General features: G+C 47.2%; 9 protein-coding genes across 9 annotated transcripts; 3 read left to right on the forward strand and 6 right to left on the reverse strand.

Moving 5' to 3' along the window:
- Positions 1 to 211: 211 nt before the first annotated feature.
- On the reverse strand, positions 212 to 686 carry N7458_011267 (aegerolysin family protein; the record flags this gene model as incomplete). The annotated part of the gene is made up of 2 exons (XM_056914649.1): positions 212 to 539; positions 595 to 686. 2 exons carry the CDS (start codon positions 684 to 686, stop codon positions 212 to 214), a joined length of 420 nt encoding a protein of 139 aa, XP_056759403.1.
- A 3,009-nt stretch (positions 687 to 3,695) lies between these two features.
- Positions 3,696 to 5,407, reverse strand: N7458_011268 (uncharacterized protein; the record flags this gene model as incomplete). The annotated part of the gene is given in 7 exon segments (XM_056914650.1): positions 3,696 to 3,864; positions 3,894 to 4,086; positions 4,133 to 4,312; positions 4,398 to 4,503; positions 4,516 to 4,903; positions 4,914 to 5,340; positions 5,383 to 5,407. 7 exon segments carry the CDS (start codon positions 5,405 to 5,407, stop codon positions 3,696 to 3,698), a joined length of 1,488 nt encoding a protein of 495 aa, XP_056759404.1.
- A 1,062-nt stretch (positions 5,408 to 6,469) lies between these two features.
- On the forward strand, positions 6,470 to 7,280 carry N7458_011269 (uncharacterized protein; the record flags this gene model as incomplete). The annotated part of the gene is made up of 2 exons (XM_056914651.1): positions 6,470 to 6,748; positions 6,801 to 7,280. 2 exons carry the CDS (start codon positions 6,470 to 6,472, stop codon positions 7,278 to 7,280), a joined length of 759 nt encoding a protein of 252 aa, XP_056759405.1.
- A 505-nt stretch (positions 7,281 to 7,785) lies between these two features.
- Positions 7,786 to 8,932, reverse strand: N7458_011270 (fungal specific transcription factor domain-containing protein; the record flags this gene model as incomplete). Its single annotated transcript, XM_056914652.1, has 2 exons — positions 7,786 to 8,643; positions 8,696 to 8,932. The coding sequence occupies 2 exons, from the start codon at positions 8,930 to 8,932 to the stop codon at positions 7,786 to 7,788; spliced, it is 1,095 nt and encodes a 364-aa protein (XP_056759406.1).
- A 68-nt stretch (positions 8,933 to 9,000) lies between these two features.
- On the reverse strand, positions 9,001 to 10,092 carry N7458_011271 (uncharacterized protein; the record flags this gene model as incomplete). The annotated part of the gene is made up of 4 exons (XM_056914653.1): positions 9,001 to 9,093; positions 9,152 to 9,715; positions 9,879 to 10,013; positions 10,078 to 10,092. 4 exons carry the CDS (start codon positions 10,090 to 10,092, stop codon positions 9,001 to 9,003), a joined length of 807 nt encoding a protein of 268 aa, XP_056759407.1.
- Positions 10,093 to 11,578: 1,486 nt separating this feature from the next.
- N7458_011272 (beta-mannosidase) lies at positions 11,579 to 14,316 on the forward strand (the record flags this gene model as incomplete). Its single annotated transcript, XM_056914654.1, has 3 exons — positions 11,579 to 12,124; positions 12,186 to 13,176; positions 13,253 to 14,316. The coding sequence occupies 3 exons, from the start codon at positions 11,579 to 11,581 to the stop codon at positions 14,314 to 14,316; spliced, it is 2,601 nt and encodes an 866-aa protein (XP_056759408.1).
- Positions 14,317 to 15,080: 764 nt separating this feature from the next.
- N7458_011273 (uncharacterized protein) lies at positions 15,081 to 16,778 on the reverse strand (the record flags this gene model as incomplete). Its single annotated transcript, XM_056914655.1, has 1 exon — positions 15,081 to 16,778. The coding sequence occupies one exon, from the start codon at positions 16,776 to 16,778 to the stop codon at positions 15,081 to 15,083; it is 1,698 nt and encodes a 565-aa protein (XP_056759409.1).
- Positions 16,779 to 18,682: 1,904 nt separating this feature from the next.
- Positions 18,683 to 19,949, forward strand: N7458_011274 (glycoside hydrolase family 71 protein; the record flags this gene model as incomplete). The annotated part of the gene is made up of 2 exons (XM_056914656.1): positions 18,683 to 19,232; positions 19,288 to 19,949. 2 exons carry the CDS (start codon positions 18,683 to 18,685, stop codon positions 19,947 to 19,949), a joined length of 1,212 nt encoding a protein of 403 aa, XP_056759410.1.
- A 352-nt stretch (positions 19,950 to 20,301) lies between these two features.
- N7458_011275 (uncharacterized protein) lies at positions 20,302 to 21,756 on the reverse strand (the record flags this gene model as incomplete). The annotated part of the gene is made up of 1 exon (XM_056914657.1): positions 20,302 to 21,756. The coding sequence occupies one exon, from the start codon at positions 21,754 to 21,756 to the stop codon at positions 20,302 to 20,304; it is 1,455 nt and encodes a 484-aa protein (XP_056759411.1).
- Positions 21,757 to 21,819: the final 63 nt, after the last annotated feature.

A 21,819-nucleotide genomic window follows, 5' to 3' on the forward strand; every position in this document is an offset into this window, starting at 1 on the left:
CTAGACCACCTGAGACCAGATAAAAGCAGCGAAATGGTCGGATCTCACTGAGAAAACGCATGGAAATAATACCTGAATGGGTGATCATATCTTTTCCTATTGAGACCAGTATCTTTTGAGATAATAAAGCGCAATTTCATAGTGGAAGGTAACATAGATGGAGAGCGCTTAACATGATTCAATGAACAACCTTTATTGTTTAGTATCCGAATCAGGATTGCTCGATAGTTATTGGAATATGCCCCATAACCCCGACCTCATTCCACCTTCCAATATCCACCTTATAACTTGTATTTTGGTTCAGCTTCTTGAAATCATTCTTTTCGCCAATATGCACAGCGGTTCTCCAGATGAGAGTGCATATTCTGGCATTTTTGAAGTCGTCAACAAGATCGACGCTGCCTTGAGCTCCGTACAAAGAGCCTGGCTGTCCACAAAAGCAAATGGACCGTTGACTGCCATTATGCCGAATAATCATGTCGTCAAGATCTTCAGATGTCAAAATGTCGCTTCGATCTCCCTCTCGATAGAATTGGCCGCTGTTCGATCTTAGGAGTAGGGATCTCTTGAAGTCAGGCAGAACAAGAAGAGTACCAGTCTAAGTCCGCATTTTCGATACGGATATCAAATTTCAAATTATCTTGGATTCGAATGTGGAGGAACTGTTGAGACAATATGGATGCCATTTTTAAATATAATATATCACAAGGACCTCGGACAAAGGTTCTCGTGAAATGATCGTGGAAGGTGGATGGCACGTTGCTGATAAGTTTCTATATCAACTAACTGATGTGACGCGTCTATGACGCTTATCATTTAGTAGCTAGGGAAAAATACACAGGATTCGGAAGTCTGCCCTTGTCATGAGACCACTCGACTTGAAGCTGGATATGATTGGTAATACCCGTATTCTGTCCCATCTACAGACGCCGGTTCGGCAACGAACATTTCCATTTCTTTCAACTTGATCTTAAAAACAGTGACCTTAAAAATAGTGTGCTCGTTTATATATTTCTGTCTACAGTCGTAACAAGAACGTCTTCAATATGTAACTTTCCCAAATCAGACCACTTGAGTGTGATTAAGACAGGCCAAGTTGTGATGTCAGACACACTCATATAGCATATTTCACTATCTATGATTGCCCGGATCACCTGCCCACTGAAATCCTAGTCGTGACTGAAGAATTAGTAACTGCCTCTGCCTAACTAACTAGTGATGTTGCTATCTTTATCACTAAATGTGTCATAGTCCAAGTTCTTCACGTCGTACACGCTTTATATGGACCTCATTAATAAGCATCCGATTAGTTCTTGTTTATGGTCATTCAACCAAAAAAATATACGATTTAAAGATGATAGCATAATCACGTCACTGTTAAACAACTTGCAGCTTTTTTTGGGGGGGGGGGGGGTCACATGACTAGAACAAGTGTACTCTCACCTCAAAAAGTCGCGCCACTGCTTATTCCAGCTTCACAATGTATTTATCTACACTAACACGATGATGATCTTTGAGGACAGATACACCTACAGATATTACTTTCCTATTGTATCTCTCGCTTATTTTCTTCGTTATCCGAATCCCTATGCCCGCCATGTTCTCAGTACAGACGTGATTACCGATATATCGATCCGAACACACACCGCCTTCACTCGACCCGGCTCCACCTTAAGAAGGCTAATATCCCCTTAAGCATTCAGAAACTCTCGCCTAAAGGAATAGGTCGGTCCCACCATTCTACCGAGAGTTGTACTTTGGAAACTACTTTAGTCGACCCCGTAGAGGGCTAGATGGAGACCAAATCTCGCAACCTACAATAGGACCGGTATTATTAGCGTCGGTAAGAAACAGTTTTATCAGCGTCTTTTTCCGAGCGAACACGCCTGCGCTCTGAATGAACTATCAACTATTCAGAATAGTGAACAGACCACCGTCTGTACGACTGTGACCCTCCGCTCTAGACTCGGATGCGGCAAATTTACCAACCGCGACGATAATGCTGATGTGAAAGAAGAAAAGCCCGTGAATAACTTCGTCTTTTCCTTATCCACGGCCGGCATCCAGGAAATTATTACAAAAATAGGTGTTCAGAGAACTCAGGATGCTATCTCGAGGAATAAACGGGGCATGAACGTCGTTCTGGAACGATTGTGCATCGGCGAGATCGTGTATACACTAGCGGGTTTGCTGCATGATCAGGAAGCTGCCTTCCGCCCCGAGAGTGCTTAGAGGCGAGTCTGCACAAGGGGCAATGGCCTTCAGTACAATGCCTCGACGGGATGAGGGAGAAGGTGGGAGCTGCGAAAATCTCACGTCACTTCTACCACCAGTCGGAGGTGTAGCTAGGCAATAGCCATTTCTTGACATGATTATGACCTGGATATTTTCAAAGATTTGGTATCTTGAACTAGACTGCGAAACTAAGAATTCCAGGAGTCAGGGTTGATAGGTCTGTTGTATTTATAGTACCTGCAGGATCGTGTACTCAAATACATGTGATAGTTCTCTCCGAGGGACGAAAATTGTACAAGTAGCTTGAGGAAATGAGAATTGATTCGGAATAACCATAGCGTGTCTAAGGTATATTACAGATATATACATAAGAATCAACATGGTGTCCAATCTCTGCAATACTGTTCCCCGTCGATTCCCTGACGGGCGCAATGATAGTCAGTTCATTATTGCTGCTGGCAACTCCAAACTCCTTGCGACGGGCCAAATTCATCACAGGCAATCATCCCAAGCCTACCCAAGCCTACGACATGTACTTGATGTAAGTCATTTGTCCCCTGTCTAGTCTTTCTTCGCGGTATAGGTGGTATGAGGTACTGCCTAGTGAAGATGAGCTTTGGCGTGATCGACCCATATAAGAATTGACCGTTCTACCGTAGACGCCACTTTTCGTTTCACATCATCTAGAAATATTGTGTAATTTAAAGGTATCTCTTTTGATACATGATTCGCAACTTAATGGATGTGTGTGCTGCTCATTAGTCGAATTTTCTAATAGTAATGTTTCATAAGCGCTCAGGCTCATTGAAACGGACTACAACAAGCAATAATCACAGAATAACCCCAGGACAATAGAACAGACACCGATTGGAGATATTTAATACCCCTGGTTATATCCAGATTTTTCGGCTTTCGTTTTATATCCTTACCCTCATCTGCAGGCAACCACCACCCTTTTAGGTGTCTAGCTAGGAGGAAACCCTTCATATACATTCGGTTATGCTATCACGTTTTGCCTGCTAATCTCTCTTATTTTGATCTCTTTTTCTTCTCTTGATTCTAGAAGAGACATTAGTTATAAATATTGGTAGAGTGGGAAAGCCTAAGGGAATAAAGGAGCAGTTTCCGTCATCATCAACACGTAGTATTTTTCTTCTACCTGACTCAAAGGCCTTCTACCCTGTATAAGTAGATACCATAACAAGAGGGAATCGTACGGTTGGTGAACTGCCTACCAATAGAAGACCTAGCGCTTTCTCCGCGTGTCTACTATAATGATACTTGCCAGGGAGACAAATTGCTCAAAACTTCATTGATCTCCTATTACCCATTCACAGACCACGACCCAATTAACATTATTCCATTCTGGAACGAAGATACCTTCTCAGCGTGACCATTTACCTTTGATTCGTATGTGGTTTCACAGCAAAACTCATTAAGATGAGAGGAACACATTTTATCTACTCCAATACAGCCGCATCGTTTGGAACCATTTTCCGAGTACTGGCCTCGCGTGGGCTGTTAGATTCGAATACGACCTCGAGCTCTAAAGTCCTTCCTTTCGTTTCCATAAAGACGACGTACACAAATACAAACTCGAAGCAATCCCACAATACAAAGAACGCGTAGCTTTGAGAAAGTCAGAGACGTTAAGTGACATTATGTGAATTTCGGGGAAAGCGATTTTACTCTCAACCAATATTATATGTTCTGCACGGCCAGGGGGCAGCAAATGTGTTGACAAATCCTGCGCAGCCAGAAGTGATCTGGGACACCATCGTACCATTTGCACGCATATTGTGTTTTTGGAAATCAGTGGCATGACAGTATGAGCAGGAGGACCAACACGTACTCGCTAAGACTTCCGGCGAATAAATCGGTTGCATGGATGTAAAACCGACATCAAACACAACCCCAAAGATGAAAATAAAAGCAATCATCGCAGAACTTGCATTTGTGTCACTGTTGTCATGCTGATATTTGGCCATCACTCCTGTAATGATGGCAAGACATACACCCATGCTGGCGCAGGAGCCCGTAAACATCTTGCGCCTCCCAACCACGTCATGGCATCGGGCTATATGCAATGTTAGCTATTATCCCAGAATAAGATTGTTTCATGACTGTATTCAAGGTAGAATTCCTATTATTGAAGCACTCACCTCCAATACTAGCAGCTATCCATCCTGTAACTGCATAAATTCCGTTCAAAAGCTGTAACGTGCTGACTGATGTTATACCGACGGCTGTGATCACCGTCGGAAGGTACTAGCTTGCAACGTTGTTCCCAGAGAATTGCCCAAACCAAGACCAAGCTACAACAAGCATGATACGATAACGCCTAGCACGGGTACTGAATAATGCTTTGATATTGAAATAGTCGCGTGCTGAGCGTATACCACCGTGACTCAGTGACTCCTCAATTTCGGCCATCTCAAGTGCAACAATAGGGCGGTTTTCGTCTCCGTTGGTATGATGTTTTATGAGGAATCTGCGCGCTTCCTCGCGGCGTCCTTTAGCGATCAACCATCTCGGACTCTCAGGCATCCAGTAACCAAAGAGCACAACGATACTAGGGCACACGGTCTGTAACCATAAAGGCAAATGCCAATTGATATTTCGATGGAGGTGAAGATTACAACCGTAAATCGCTAGCAATATTGTGATTCTTCACACACATTATCAGAAGACAGGATATGTTGCCAAAAGTAGCAACAATGCTTCCCATGTAGTATAGCGTGTTGTATCCTCCAGCAACGGAGCCGCGAAGAAGTGGTGGCGCAAGCTCGACAAGTAGTACTGGAGCCGCAACACTGGCCAAAGTTGAGAAGAAACTCAGCAGGAATCGAACTCCTATAAAACTACCCAGTGTCGGTGCGGTCGCTGTGAAAATTGAAAATGCGACCACTGCAGTGCAACCGAACAAGATCATGACTTTCCTTCCTCTCCAGTCATTCACCCAAGCAAATAGAGCTCCGACCATCTGGCCAAGTTGAAAGATTGAAAGGACAATTCCCGTGCTTGCTGATCCTGTGCTCCCTAGGTTGTAGTAGTTTTGGTACTCCGTCATGACATTGATGGAACCCATAAGAGAGCAGTCATAGCCTATAATTCGGCAAATGCATCAGTTTCAACAACAAGAACTACTCAGAATCACTCCTTTACCATTCATCGTAGAGCAGAAATAGACGATAAAGCATATCATATATAACTGGATGTGCCCACGTCCTCAAGGGTTAGGGAAATCGCTATGGGCTGTCTTGTTACTGTTCACGTGAAAGATATCCTCGGAAAAGGCCTACCAGATCTGTATCATCGTCATGGAATTTAGCGCCTCTCGACTATCTATCCAATGGATGTGTTGCGGTTGTTTAATGCACCCCCACTCACGCGGGCTATTCCGAACCCAATTAGGTTTGGTCCACGTCTATGCGGGGGAGCGCTGGGCGCTGTTATGAAGCTCCTCTGACCCTTCGCCAAAGTGGTTCTAGTCACAGTTAGGTTAAGTCAGATGGGTAACGGCTCAGTATGGGATCAACTGAAGCCCCGCAGTGGCGCTTCCAGACGAAACACGCTACTGGAATGAAGAATATCCAATAGTAATTACAGACAGTGCTTACTTCTAGAGCTGGCACCAATTATGGTTACATTCACGGGTCTATTTCTTGCTTCCGAAGACCAACCAGGGCTTCCCGTACCCAAAATGGCATTCACTCGTACGTCTGGATCCAAGACGAAGCACAATACGCGGAGAAAATGCGCCACCATAGCTTATTGCTGGAAGTGGATATGATCTTCAACTGTAGATTCAACGGACTTTAGTCAACAACGACGAAACTGCTGCTCGAAACTCTGTAGATGAATGTTTTTTACGGGTTTCTTTACTTCCTAGTGACTTGATGGGCTTTTGAAACATATAAACTGAAAGACCACCACCACTACCAGTTAACAAGCCTCCAATCCTGCAATTCACTCGCGTTCCTGTGAGCTCATCTGCACTCGCATGATGAAGTTTGAAAGCCTGTTCATCCCGATCATCTCAGGGTTAGCATTGAGCGCATATCTCCCAGGACAATGTATGGTCTCCTATTATTTACGGCATTTTTGCATGCTAAACATTTCAGATGACGATTGTGGTCTACCTAAATATGGTCTCAAAACAAATGGCGTTGCGATCGGTTGGTTGCCCTCGGACGGCAACAAGACAGAAGAGGTGTCCTCACCAAGGTACACAATGAACGAACTCAACCACAGGCTCGGAGCTGTCTCCAGTCCGTATGGGATTTATTCTTATATAACTTCACAAACTTATGATGGCTATGAGCTACTGGGAGAGTACGACGATATCATCCGCTCAGGCGCTGTTTTCGTCGCGTCCGTAATGCCTGTCCTTGAGGCTGGATTCACAGCTATCATCCCCACTGTTGCATCCCAGATTGCGTCCGTGATGCGAAAATTTCCCGATGAAGGTGTTGTTGTTTGGTTACGGTATGGATTTGAGATGAATTGGTACGTAAATCCGGTATGTCATCGTATTCTTTTTAGACTTTCTTGCTGCTAATTAGCGTCCCGAGGCCGCTGAACCTCGATACCATGGCACTCCCAGCGAGTTTGTTTCGTCTTTCCGAAATGTCGCTGAGGCTGTCGCAAACAATCCTATGGTATCCATGTTCTGGTCACCCAATAATCTAGGGGGTGACTCAGCCGAGACCCTAGATGAATGGTACCCGGGCGATGATATTGTTGACATTGTCGGCACTGACTTCTACCCGCTGGCACGGAACCAAGCCTTTAGACGGTGCTACAAGGAGTTTTATGATCGTTTCTTGACAGGCAAGGACAAACCATTCGCTATAGGCGAGACTGGTGCCTCTGGGGATCTGAAGGAACATTGGCTAAGAGAACTCGTGACCCAACGCAAAGAAGAGTACCCAAATTATGTATCCATGGCGTGGTTTGAATACAACAAAGAAGTTGATTTTCGCCTTGTCATGGGCAACAGATCGACATTAGAGGATAGGAGAAGGATATTGGTGTTGGAGTGAGGGCATCTGTACCCCTTGGGAACAAGCTGAACGTCGCCGTGGACATGAATCCTTTGTGTAATGGCATATCAGGAGCTTGGGTCATATAGCCAATTGGTATCAAGGACGCAGGCACATCAGTGTATATCTCATGGATCCATTAGCCATGGAAAATGAAATTATACAAAAAAAAGGTTATGTTACTACCTAACGGGGCAAGTCTCATAATCAAGTGAAGAATTGTGTAACAGTTAGTTTGATGATATAATTCTTGGTTCATCGAGGCGAGGCTACATGTTATGTAGAGCGATTCGAATTAACGAAGCTCGAAGGTACAATGCATGTATCCTAATCGCCAGAAAATATAGAATATAAATTTGGCAAATTATTTCATGGAGCTAAATAAGACAATTTCGATAATCGTGGCAAATTCAAATTAGTAATATCATGAAGGTTTTCCTCTGCAATTCTAGATGATATCATTTAGGCAAGCACCACCGGAATCAAGAGCACATACCCTCCGTTCTTAATCTTCCAATCTAGACAGGGACGGAATAGCATTTTCTAATCCAAAATGACGAAGCTCGAGTGGTACGCTAAGCTCCGTGTGCGACAACAAATCCCAGAAAATGTCACGAGCGGCACTATTTCCATTCACAACATGATCGTATCCTGTAGACCGAACTTCCGTTTCTGTGTGGATAGACACCTCATCTTCCATCATACCACCGTAATTATGGCTGCACTCGTTGCTTCTATGGAAATGGCTTTCGCTTGCACCCAAAAATCGGCTCAATAAATCGCAAAAATGCAATGCACTCAAACTCCACTGTTGCATTCTTAGAAGTGTATCCAACGCCATTTCAACTTGCAGATGCCACGATTCGCGACTGGATACGGAGTTTTCTGTAGTTATTTCAATGATAAAAGGTCCAAGAACAGGTGTCATTGCGGCCTGAAAACCATACCAGGCGCCATTGGCGCAAACGACGCTGTTCATGAATGAGAATTTGGAAACATCCTTGATAAGTTCATCGGCCATTGCCCTGCAGATCTTGATGGCGTCACTATCCTCTGGAGTTAACTCCTCATAGAGAATGTTGCTCAGGGCGTAATTCAGCAGAACTGGTCGATGCAATGGCATCCATTGGATCTGGAATCGCCAACGTATGATAGGTCTTGTGACAGTGACTGCGTAGTTTGATGGATCACTGCCCTTAAACATAGGGTGTATTCCGTCGTACCATTGAAGCAACAGCATGTTAAGGAATTTCAATTTCGCATGAGGAATTAACGGTGAAATTGCAAGAGATTCCTGGATCTTTGTCGCAACTTTGCAAAAGCCGATGCTCTCCACAAAGGGCAGGATTATATCGGGCATTTCCTAGATATAACTATTTAGAATGTGATATTGAGAAAAGGGTGTCTCTTCTTACATTACTGAGGCCACCCCTCGGTAACTGTACCGTGGCTGCCTGTCCCATTCGGCCAAAGGGAGGGCGCCCCAGAGGCATACAAGCCCACGTATCCAAACAAAATATGGACCACCAAACTCTCCGATGGAGCTCAAAATTTGGACTGGTGGACAAAGTCTCCTGCGAGACAGTAAGGTCTTTATAGAGCCCGAGAGCTGCAGCCATTCTCAGGCTAGTGCCCATGACTGGATGGGCCATATTTGGTTGATTGATATAATGAAGATACAAACCACCCCATAAGCGCTAAAGTTTGAATAGTTTCAATGCTAGTCGCTCTTAGTGAAGCGAGTTTGACGTGTGACATTGCTCTCCGATGATACGTGAAGTGGAATAAGACTTTTGGATTGCTTGCTGCTATACTGCCCAGTGCGAAGACCGTATTGAGCAGCCCCATCCAGCGAGCATCTGTCCGGTGACATGAGAAATAGGTTCTTCGAAATGAAGCTTCGTCAAGTAAAGGAACAAAGGGATGGAAATTAGCAAGATATGCATCAAGAAGTTCCGAGCCGGATATTTCCGGGCTTTGTGGGACGGGAAAGGCAAGCAAAGGTCGATAGTAGTTGCCAAACACGGCACCTCAAATAATCTTCCGCCTGCTCTTTCTTGGGGCGGAAAAATCGAAAATTGCTCGGAACAACCACCTGCTTTCGCATCGATCCGCTGTATGGCTTTTAGAGCCGCATAAGTTGACGATATCCCTTGAGGGCTCTTTGTAAGTGCTGAGAGGGCATTCACGTCATCCGATATTTCAAGAGTGATCTGCGGTTCATCCAATTGGTGCTGATCCGTCCCTTCCTCCGGGATGTAGTCAAGAATGTCTAATCTGCTGGATCTGGGTGAAAGGAGTTCCTCCAAATTTGAACCTGACGACCCAGAACCCAACCCAATCTTGTTCCCGATGATGAGCTCCAAAAAAGCATCCGCGGAGAGGTCCACTAAATCTTCTCGCTCGAGCTTTGGGAAAGGCTTCTCCCAAACAGTCTAGTAATGATGTAATTTGGATGAAAGCTTGGTAATACGTCTATTCTATCAAATGAGCCACCCACTCCTAGAACGAGAAGAACGCACATTGGAAACGTGAAATACCTCCACGGTGTTGTCACAAACGAATAATTGCACCGGTCCCCTTTCTTATACCACTCACAGGCTGAGCAAGGCTAGCTCCCGGAGCATCGAATCTTTCGTTGGCGACAGTGATCACAGGCTGAGGGATTGCGATTTCGACGGATGGAGAGTTGAAATGCTGTTTCTGAACGTTGGCCGCGGCAGGGCTGATTATCTACTTCACTTAAAGGCGGTTGAGTGCGTGGAGTGATGTGAGAATATTTGGTGCTTTCAAATACACTGGACATGGCCATGTCTCTTGGGCGCAAATTTGGCCTCGTTTTCTTTTTCCAAGGTATATCCACGCTAGCAGTGAGTATGTGGTATGTGGGAGGAGGGGAGTAAAAGATGAATCAATGAAGCACGGAAAATCTCACTCGACCTTCATTACTGCAGCAAATCCGGGGCCGCTTGCCTTCCCCCGCGGGGTCCTGAGCACATTAAGGCGGACTGACTAGCGAAAAGCCACTCTGAAAAAGTAGAACCGGCATACCGTATTCAACTACCCCTATAAAGTCAAAAAGCACTGAATCTCCTATAGTCAAACTCTTTTCGAACAAAAGGGTGTAGGAAAATCCTACTTGCCATTCAGGCTATTCTCAAGAAGCAAATCAAAACTGATTGTAAAGGTAAGAAAACCACATAGTTTGGTTACAGACAAAACTGTCTCTTATCTTTCTTCACGGCCCCACTCAGGAGACCTTTCTATGCGTATGATGAATTAAGGCCCTGGAATAGCAGGGAACGACGCCTTTACTTTTGGTGAACTTTTTTGGAAACGAATCTTAAAAACGTATTAAAATATCTAGCTTCTATCAGACTCTACATTCTTTCACACTTTACAGCCTGGAGTTGACTTGGCAGGCAAGATGGTATCGATGCAGAAATATATATTTGACACCTTTACCCGTAAGCATCTAGCATTTTAGAATATTCTCTCACGATAGTCTAGATACAGGCACGATGCATGTAATATTTGCGGATTTGCTTCACCGCCGGTCGGGGTTCAAACCTATATTTAATTCCCGGGTCAGATCCGACCAGATTACGCAAGTCTGTGCAGATGCAGGAGTTGAATTCCTTCTTTAATTAGCTCTGAATTGATTTTTGTTAACGGTTACGAGAGTTTCACTCGAAATGCCATCACGATTCCGAGGAAGTGGTTGATTAGCAGGTTGTGTAAAAGGATGCCGGGTTAGTTCATCCTGCGAAAACCCATCAGAAAAGAGCAGGTCAGGCCCAGGAGCGTGTTTCGCGTACAGTTATCAACTTGAGACACTTGGCCAGCGTAGGACGGCGGTGGAGGGCACGAATGAGACGAAAGTGGTTTAAGGGAAGCGTAATGTGGCGCTGGAGCCCCGCATTATTTCATGGGGTTTCAAGAAATCCCGACGAAATCTCCGCGCATCGAAAGAGGAAAAGACCTAGAAGTAGATCCAGGTCATTTTTTTTTATTTTTTTTTTTTTGCAAAGTATTGTTCTAAAGCGGTGCACACTACTGACTCCAGGTTGCTGAATAAAAATTGACACTTGCTACTACTATACAGCGGGGCGGGGCATGTTGCAGCTGCACGGCACTAATCAGAAAAAAAAACAACTCCCTCCCAATCAAGGCCCAAACCGGAACCGTAATGGCTCCGTTCCCGATTTGGAAGTCTCTTGATCTTAACATTAGTTAAAAGCCTCGACAACCCACGATCAGTCGCTACATGCCAAGTCATATACTTCACGAGATAAAGTATGACGGTGCTCAAACAGATTGCAATTGACAAGGGCTGGGAATTTAAACAGGCCAGTCATCTGAACAACTCCACTGCCTCCTCTTTCCTACCAGTGTCTCAATTCCCAACGGTTGCCCATATTGATTTACTTCATCATGGACTCATCCCGGATCCCTACATAGACGACAATGAAACAAAATGCCTTTGGGTCAACGAAGCAGACTGGACCTACCGCACCCTTGACTTCCCTCGCGTTGACCTCGGTGATAGAAATACTCGCGCAGTTCTGGTCTTCGAAGGGCTGGATACTGTTGTTGATGTTTCTCTGGGCGAGGAACATATCCTCTTTAGCAAGAATATGCATTTACCGCAACGAGTTGATGTCACAGCCCTCTTGAAAAATATTCAGATCCAGACAAAAGCTTCGCTAGAACTGCGTTTCAGGAGCGCACCGGCTTATGCACGAGAGGAGAAAACCCGTATCGGGTATCGAGCACCTAATGAGACGGATGTGCATTTTGGTGGACCTGAGAGATTATTTTTGAGAAAGGCACAGTATCATTGGGTAAGCTGCTCCGTTCAAATTCCACCAGGCCTTAGGCGGGAAAAGGCTAACCGATCCCCAGGGCTGGGATTGGGGTCCTGCTATCAACACTTCTGGTCCATGGAAACCGATCTATCTCCAAATATACCAGAAGCGGATTGATGAACTTCTTGTCCGCCAAAAAGTTTCGCCGGATCTAAGCTTCGCCGTTATCAGCGTGAGAGGATCCATCGAACATGGCTCTCTTCGTGAGAAGGTCACAGTAAATGTACAGAGCCCCACTGGGACCTACCTACATGCCTCGTCCCTGATGGCTAGTGACGGGCGATTCGAAGTTGAAATCACTGTTCAAAATCCTCAGCTGTGGTATCCCCATTCACATGGAGAACAGCCACTCTTCAAGATCTTTGTCGAAATACCTGGCTACGACAAGAAAACCCAACACATTGGATTGCGTCGCCTTCAACTCCTGCAACACTCACTCAAAGATACGACGGGCACCGCCTTCGTATTTGAAATAAACAATCTCCGCATGTTTCTAGGTGGATCCTGCTGGATACCGGGAGATTTCATGCTTCCTCGATTGAACCGCAAAAGCTACTCCGACTGGCTGAGGCTCGCAAAGTCCGGAAACCAGACAATGATACGCGTCTGGGGCGGAGGGATCGTTGAATCAGATGACTTTTATGACATTTGCGACCAGGAGGGAATTTTAATCTGGCAGGACTTTCTCTTCGCGTGCGGCAATTATCCTGCTTCACCGGACTTTTTGCGAAATGTCGAAGTGGAAGCCCGATCGCAGTTGAGACGTGTTGGTCACCATGCGAGCTTGGTCCTTTGGGCAGGCAACAACGAAGACTATCTGCTCGCGGACAGGTTCGGCTGGGATATTGATTATAGCGATGAGAAGGGCCCATGGGACCAGACCAACTTTCCGGCGAGAGAGATATATGAGAGGCTGCTGCCACGTCTTGTGGAGGAGCTCGGTGGCGATGTACCCTACTGGAGGAGCAGTCCCTACGGCGGATCACACTCAAATGATCGCACTATTGGAGACACACATGTTTGGGATGGTAAGTTGCATCACCTTTTCCAAGTTGGGGTACCAAGGGAATGGAATATGGGCTGATTGATACTCTTCATTTCAAGTGTGGCACGGCAAACTATCTGCATACCAGGACTACAAAGCCTACACTTCCCGCTTTATAAGCGAGTTTGGCTTTGAGTCATGTCCCTCTTTGCGCACGTTGCACCGCGCTATCACCGTTCCCGCTGAGAGACATGCTCAATCTCGATTCTTTGACATCCACGACAAAGGCCCCGGCCACACCCGACGCTACCCAATGTACATGGGAGAGAATTTCAGGTTTCGAATGAACCCACTCCGAGATTTTGTATATTGCACTCAATTCCTGCAAGCCGAGGCCATGGCGTATGCCTACAACTGCTGGCGTCGAGAGTTCCGAGGCCCTGAGCAAGAATATTGTGCTGGAGTGCTCGTGTGGCAGTTAAATGACATCTGGCCGGGTACCAGTTGGGCTTTAGTTGACCATGGCTTACAGTGCAAGCCGGCGTTCTTCATCACTAAACGAGCACTTTCGAAGGTAGTCGTGGGGATGGAACGAACCGTGACAAAGCAAGCCCCCTATATTGTGACAGGGTATCCACCTGAAAAGCACAAATTGAATATTTGGGCTGTGAATGGCACTGTCCAAACTTTGAAAGTGACATTGAAGCTCTGTGCTTTTGATATTCAGTCTGGATCGTGGGTTGCGCTGGCTTCAGAGCTCGAAGAGCATTGGTTGGAGCTTGAGCCGAATCGAACAACGGAGGTAATGGCCATCAGCATCCCAAATCCCGATAATACTGTTGTTGCCGCATACTTGGACGACAGCGAGACATCTGAACGCCTCGCTCGTTGGATTTCCTGGCCAGAGCCTCTTAGACTGCTTCATCTCTGTCCCGATCTGCACATTACCACACAGGTGGCAGATTCAGGTGACAAGGTGCTGCTGAGTACTAATGCTCCGGCGAAAGGAGTCACGATCTTGGTGCCTCTGTCTGAATCCGGTGAGGATGCAGTCTTCGAAGACAATTTTGTAGACCTGGTTCCCGGCGAAACAGTGACGATTGGCGTGAGCTCTTTGAATGGCCGGAAGGTGCAAACAAGGTTCTTGTATGACTGGGAAATGGACGAAGGGTTTGAGCTTTGATGACGCCTCTAGCTAAGAAGGGGGAACGATTCCTGACTGAGTGAGAATGGCTACAGTATAGAAACAAGTACGAGATTTCCAGTACCAGGTAAAATGCAATGCCATGATGCCGCCCCAAGCCATGCATTCGCTTTCGTTTGTAAGAACTTGCTCATAAGGGAGTTAAAATCCATGTACAATGGCCCGCTTCCCTCTATCCGAATATACTGATCTGGTACGATTGTTGTGTGCGTGAGAATATCCTTTACGCACATACGTGATGCAATTCATTGACCGTGCTGGTACGTCGAGACAGACATGTCGGAAGAGAGGGGATATATATTTAGTTTGTTGCCTATGCCTCTAGACGCGAATGACCACCTAAACCCACTGAACTACATAATCAATCTGTCGGGAGTTCCCTCACTACAGTAGGTAGTTCCTAAACACAATATCAGGACTGGCCTGTATAGCTGTAGAAATCCGCTAGATTTACCGAAAAATCAGAGAAACGTGATAAAATTTGAAGATAACCAATGAGATCGACAGAGAGTTGATTCAGATTCTCTAAAACTACGAGGACTCGAGGGGTTTAGAATATGCTTGAGAATGCCCAAGCTCGCCAAAGGGGCTGAAAGGGGCAAAAGTGCACGTAATCCTCGATCGATACCATTGGAAGCTTCCGAAGTGCCGTTTGAGTCAATAGTGTTGAGCAACATATTCCTGCGAACATGGATTCGTTGATCATTCAATCATGTATGACGTCACATTCTCTCGGGGCCAAATTAAAGCTTCTCAGTAACAGCGGTAGTCTCAGATACAACTTCGAAATTAGTCGAGCGGAACGGAGTGACCTCGAATTCGGAGAATTTCCTAGCGGGAATTTTCTTATCAAAGAGAAGATCGAGCTCCGGTGCGGTGCGGCCCTTGGGTTCTGGTAAACGGAAAAATGACCAGACAAAGCAAATGAGACACAAGGGTGCCCAAATGAAACCTCCCTTGCCCTTGAGGTTCCACGCAGTCGGGTTGAGAATAGGAGGATTCAGAAAGTTGGCAATAATACTGGCGATATTGTAGCAGTTACGGGCGAGCACAGCACTTTTGATTCGAAGGCGAGTGGATGGGATCTCGGAAATGAGGCAGTAGGTGACAGGTCCGACTGTGAGATCGTAGGTAAATACGAAAACCAACAGAAGGGCAGCGGATGAGTAGCTCAGGCCGGAGGAAGTCTTGTTCGGAATGCCCAAGAAGCCGACTAGCATTAGGACAGTGAACATGATGCCAAGCCCTGTGACGAAAAGCTTTCGTCGGCCGACCCGCTGCATCACGAACCACGAGCAGACTGTACCACACCAGCCGATCGCGTTAACGCCGAGGCCGAAATCAAAGGCCTGGTCGTTGCGGAAGCTAATTTGCTGCAGGAAATAAACGATGTTGCCGCCATACCAGATACCGCAAAAGACTTGGCACATCCACACGCAGCAGACGATTTCAGTGCGGCGACGGTCGACACCTTTCAGACAGTCCCAGTAGGTAACACCCTCGCGTGTGATCTTTTCGTGGGCATTCGTGATGATCATAAGCGCGACGGCATCGCCAGTGTCATACTCCGAGTCACCGGGGTGGGCCAACCGATCAAGCGAGCGCTTTGCTTCTTCGATCTTTCCATGGCGTACCAACCACCAAGGCGATTCCGGGGCAAATAGGACACCAATGATGATGGGGACAGGCCAGATCCATTGAATAGCATATGGGATGCGCCAACCCCATTCATCAGTGCGATTCAACAGACCTCGCAAAACTCCAGTTGAGATAAACTGGCCGGTGACCCAGCACAGGTTAACATAGGTGGTGAGATATGGTCGAAGCACAATCGGGCTGACCTCGGCAGCGTAGGTTGTTGTCAAAGTTTGGAAGGCGCCCCAGGGGATACCACAGAGAACTTCACCGGCAAAGAGCATTCCAATGTTGTTCGCGAAAAACATGAGGAAAATGAACCCGACCAGGGAAACTAACGCGCCGATCATGGTCTTCTTGTATCCCCAGCGATCCGCGATCAGACCAGCAATAATCAGTCCGCAGATTTGGCCAACATTGGTCCCATTCTGCAGACCAGTTTGCCAGTTTGAGGTGACTTGGTAACCACCCTGCTTGGAAGGAACTCCAAATCGCTCCTGGAATGTCGGGTAGGCGTAGAAGGAACCGAGGAGAGACGTGTCATATCCCTCCATAATGATGGCCAGGGACAAAACCAAAGAGAATGCAATTGCTCTCGGAAATAGCTTGAATGCATCCCAGTTGGTTAGGTGGTGCTCGACGTGCGACGCTCGGCGGGCTTTTTCGACCAGGGCTGAGAAGTCGGGGATCTGCTCAGACAGTTGAAGAAGGACTTCGTCGTCAAGCCCGATGGTATTCTCACCCAGCGATTGGGAGGGTACCGCGATGTGATGCTCTACATGAGCGGAAGCTTTGATGTCCTCCATGGTACCCGATTGAACTGCAAGGTTTACCAAGCTTCTGGAGAGAAAAAGCGAATAATGGCGAGAGGGCAAGTTAGATCGATGTGACCTTAGTTCAAGAATGAACCGAAGAATGCGGTGTCCAGCAGCAGCGAGGCATCGTGTTTATAACAATGACCTCCCTCGCAGACCCAGGGTGTGAAAGAGAGATCGCGCTGGAGTTGGTCAACAAGTGTTCGTTCACGCGCCACATCGTCGCTCGAATTATTTGCGGGGGACAAATTATGGGGTAATACGGTTGAAACGCCAATTTTGCTTCGTCTGGTCCGAAAAGGGCGAGTTCACCGGCTTCAGAAAGCCCAGTGAGATTGATGATGACAAGCAGAGTTCGTGATTGGGCTGGGGCGCCCGATTTCTCGCTCTGATTTTCGGTGCAATAAAATAATTGAGCACCGACGCCGGAGGGGCTGGTGCGTCGGCAACGTTCGACCTGGCGGCTTGGCTTAGGGTCGCGCCGAATGGATCTACCAAGGTAGAGAGAGAACTGCGCTGTAAGCGAGCCAGCGGATGGCTTCGAAAGACTTCCACGCCAGGACGAACGAGGTCACACGTAGAGCAGAATGCGATATGCGAATGAGCCAGTCAGCCACCGGCAACCCTAGATAATTGTAGCGAAAAACTTTCTACTTGAGTCCTTTTTTTTTCCTTTTTTTCTTTTTTTTTTGGCAGCAACTTAATTTTTGAGAATATACAAGCAACGGTCTGGATCGCATGGACGGGCCGTTCTGTATATCGCTCCGTTTCTCGGCATGCTCACAAACCACAATCATCCAGAACCTAATGTTATGACCACTGGATCATTCAAGAGCCGGACGTATTGGATAGGGAAGCAAAGCTTAGTACAGTCGCTGCCAATATGCAATCTTACCCGCTATTCTTACGTCTTCTCTTTCTATTCTGCAAAGACGCTTGAGAAGCGACCCGAAGCTACGCTTAGGAGCGGAGCTAAGATCGTTTTGCGTCTATCCCCGCATTTGGTCGTATTTTCTGGGGTTGCCGCAGGGGAAGAGGGGTCCAGCGTTTCAGTTGCAAAATCCATGAAAGGCTGTTTATAGACAACCATCGCGATATAAATTGATGGCCATGATCAAGGCTGGATAGTGAGAAGGCCCGAAAGAACACGTACAGTAGAATCGGCATCTCGGATGATCATTCGTCATGCTCTCTTTGAAATTTCTCCTCCTGGGACTCTCTTGTCCCTTTTTTAGTTCGGCAGCGGTAATTACTCAGCGTTCGCTCGCTCAAGGCTGGTCTCTACAGTCCAACACTTGTCCGAGTGGAACTACTTCATGTCAGGCGGGAGCATGCTGCCCGAGCGGCTTCTACTGCTTCGCCGCACAGACAGATGAAGCAGCTTCTTGTTGCTCTTCCAGTACGACTTCCGTGTTGGTGTGCCTGTTTTGTTTTGCGACTCTAATATTCCTAATATAGACACCGCTTGCGTTGGTGCAATTGAAGGGTCCCCGAAGTGTGCCGATTCGAGCTGGTCTCTGTGGCAAGGATTTCAGGGCAACGACTTTTGCTGCCAAGTTGGTCTCGTCGGAGTTTACCAGTCTACTGGCAATGTTGCTGGCAGCTGCGTTGCCTCGAGTCAAGTTGGCACTGCAACCACGGCTCGACTGGTGAGTCTAGAGCGATGGAAGATGCATATGTATAATTATACTGATGCTCGACACAGATGTCCGTCGGCACAGGTGCTCCGGCTACCACAACTTCTACCAAATCGGCAACCACAACGGCAGCCCAATCGACCACAAGTACAACTGTGCAGGCTGCAAGTACAAAAGCCGTTTTTGCACACTACATGGTAAATCAAAAACCCCAATATTCCTACCCATTGGCTTTCTGATAGAACATAGGTCGGCTCCATGACATCGGCTGAGGCTGTGACGGATATACAAGATGCCTTCAACGCTGGATTTGATGGTTTTGCTCTCAACACTCACACAATCAGTTCGTCGGATTCTTGGAACACTGATGCTCTAGACTACCTGTTTGCCGCTGCGTCTGGAACCAGCTTCAAATTGTTCATCTCCTTTGACATGAGCTGGGGCCTCGACGTCTCACAGCTTGCTGCATTTCTAGCACCGTACGCCTCCCAAAGCGCATACTACAAAGTCAATGGCCAGGCATTTGTTAGTACCTATACCGGAGGTACAATCTCCAATTCCCAGTGGGACTCTGGATTCATTCAGCCGCTTATCTCAACCTATGGAATTATTCCATTCTTTGTGCCCGACTTTGACGACTTCTCCGGATATCCGACTGGGGTTTTTAGCTCCTATCCAATCCTGAATGGAGTTTTTAGCTGGGAGAGTGCTTGGCCATCTCCAGGCAATACGCCAGCCAATGTTAGTGATAGTATTGACTCAGCGGCGCTCCAGGAAGCACGTGCGGCTGGAAAGATCTATATGATGCGTAAGTCTAATACCATAAGCACCGCACACAGTATCAAACTAACAATATCATATAGCTCTATCCTCTTACCAGTTCAAGTACCTCGGAATTGGCCAAGACTGGTACCGTATCGGAGAAGTCAACCTGCCCGAGCGCATGGGCCAGATTCTGCAGCTGCAGCCTGACTTCGTGGAGGTCATTACCTGGAACGACGCTGGCGAGAGTCATTATGTCGGCGACTTCTGGCCAGAGCAAATTGCTGGCAGTACTATTGGCGATTACGCCAACGGATTCGACCACAAAGGGTGGCTGGAAGTCATCACCCCATTCATCAAGGCATACAAGGTCGGGGCTACAAGCATTTCCGATATTGCAACTCCCAGCGGCAGTCCAGTGGGTGCGTTTTGGTACCGCACCTTGTTGACAAGTGCGAGTTGCTCTTCTTCTATCGCCAATTACCAGTCGGCGCGGGATACCGTCAACTTTGCAGTCATTCTTCCTTCAACGGGCTATACGATCGAACTGTACAGCAACAATAACCTCATTGGCAGCTTTGCCGGCCAGAAAGGCTTGAATTACAACAGTGTGCTCGGCCTGGCTGCTGGTGGTGGGCAAATGATCCAGATTGTGGATGGCGCTAATAACGTGGTTGCATCAGCTACTGGAACCAAGATCGTTTTGACACAGAGCCCGAACGCTACCTGCAACTGGAATTACGAGGTTGTGGGCTTGTCTTGATGGGCAATGAAAATTGCCCTCACAGTGGTAGGCAAAATTCCAAACTAAACTCCCTTGTGGGTTTCTATTTAGTGCCTGCAATAGCTGGGCGTGGAAAGCGAATACAAATCAGTCCTCTATTCAGTTGAATGTTCCACGTCGTCCTGAATTTAAAGATATCTGGTAGACTACCATGTAAAATGGACAATGAAGAGTGTGGCCTCCTGGAAGGTGTGCTCGAGAGCCGCCAAGTCTACTTATATTTCTCCGCTGGGCCGAGGTCTGTTGGTAGCGACCTTCTTACAATTAGTAGAAACACGGCTCGATTATCAAGATCACTATAAAATTCATATGATCGCCCACCCCAGACACGTTAAGTAGCAAACTCATCAAGACCATCCTCCTGATCTGGTAATTCCAAAATCAGTGATGTAGTAATTGAGGATGGAACTTGTGAGAATCGCTGATGGAGCACACAAAGCCTCTCGGACTTGACGCCCCCAACCTGGGACAACAGCCGTTCAATCGCCACAACCGCGTCCAGAGGACCGAAATGAGAGGTCTGGTGTGAGAGCAGCTTTGGCATACACAGAACAATATCAAGAACCGAGTTGGCGACTTGAAGAAGCTTGATTTCCTGTTTCCATGCAGTTTCAGTATCCTCGTTGACCATAATTATTCTGTCAAGATTCAAGGAACGGAAATGATTTACCATTCCATAGCCATGACTGCGTAGTGATTCGATCGAGACATCAGCGAGCGACTCTAAGTAATTCTTAGCAATTGAAAGCGGATAGTCAAAGGTCAACGGCCCCGTAGAGGTAGATGATGACAGCATGAAGCGGGACGCGGAGTATTGCCAAAGCAACGAGCGGACCCAGGCCGAAGTCGTCAGGATGTCCACGTATTGAATTTCCGAAATGAACTCCAAGCCCGGTGATTGTACTTCCATATGTCTCTGGATTCTCGTTATACTGTCCTTCGAGTACATTACAGGTGTCTCGCTCGCTCTGCTCACCGCGCCCGGGAGAGCGAGGGGGCGCTGGACGTGGAGGAATAGCTGAACAAGCGCACGGAATCCGGCGTAGAGATCACCTTGTGAGTCGGGACTGATCTCGATTTCCGGTAGACTTGGAGTCCTATGTAATGTGATTGGAAGGTCATGCTGGATGCAAAAGGTTCTACAGAAAACCGAAAAGAGGGTATGAAGATTAGTATGCGACCATTCTATGCTTCCCAGCGGGCGCCGAGCTGACCTTTCGGTGACAAATAAGATCCAGTAACATCGAAGTTCCAATTGCCACTGTTTCGACTGCGCTGCGTCGGCGGGTGGGGAATGGCTCAAGCGCATCAAGTCTGCGTACGTGATTGCTTCGCGGAGCGAGATCGTCGCGGGTGTGATCTGATCTCGATTGGCGTAGAACATATGAAGAAAGATCGAGGTTACCAAGGCTTGCAGGGATGGTTCTTGGTGGTAGTGGTATTCCAATCGAATTCGCAGGCATTCCTTCGTAAAGTCCTCTGCTGCGACCGGTAGGTCGTCCAGGCACGAATCTGGGGTGATCCAGAGGCGCATCTGTGCCACCGTCGCCGCACATGCAGCCGCCGCCAGGGCGAGGGAGGTGGGATCGTTGACTCGGGCCTGTAGCTGACATCTGAGATACTGGACATCGACAATGGGCCAGATGTCATAGAGACGGCTTTCGAAGACATCTAGGATGGTGCAGTACGTCGTAACGGGAATCCGTGAATTCGGCGCGCATAATGGCAGGTTGTCGAGAGAAGCGCTCGGAAGATTCGGATGGGGATGGGCCATTCCCGTAGCCATTTCGGGTTCGGCTGTCGCTTGACGCTGTACTTCCTCGATCTTTCGGGTGGTCGCCGATCGTGG

This window comes from Penicillium daleae, assembly GCF_028827525.1.
Source record: "Penicillium daleae strain IBT 16125 chromosome Unknown utg000009l_segment0_segment0, whole genome shotgun sequence".
Taxonomy (NCBI): domain Eukaryota; kingdom Fungi; phylum Ascomycota; class Eurotiomycetes; order Eurotiales; family Aspergillaceae; genus Penicillium; species Penicillium daleae.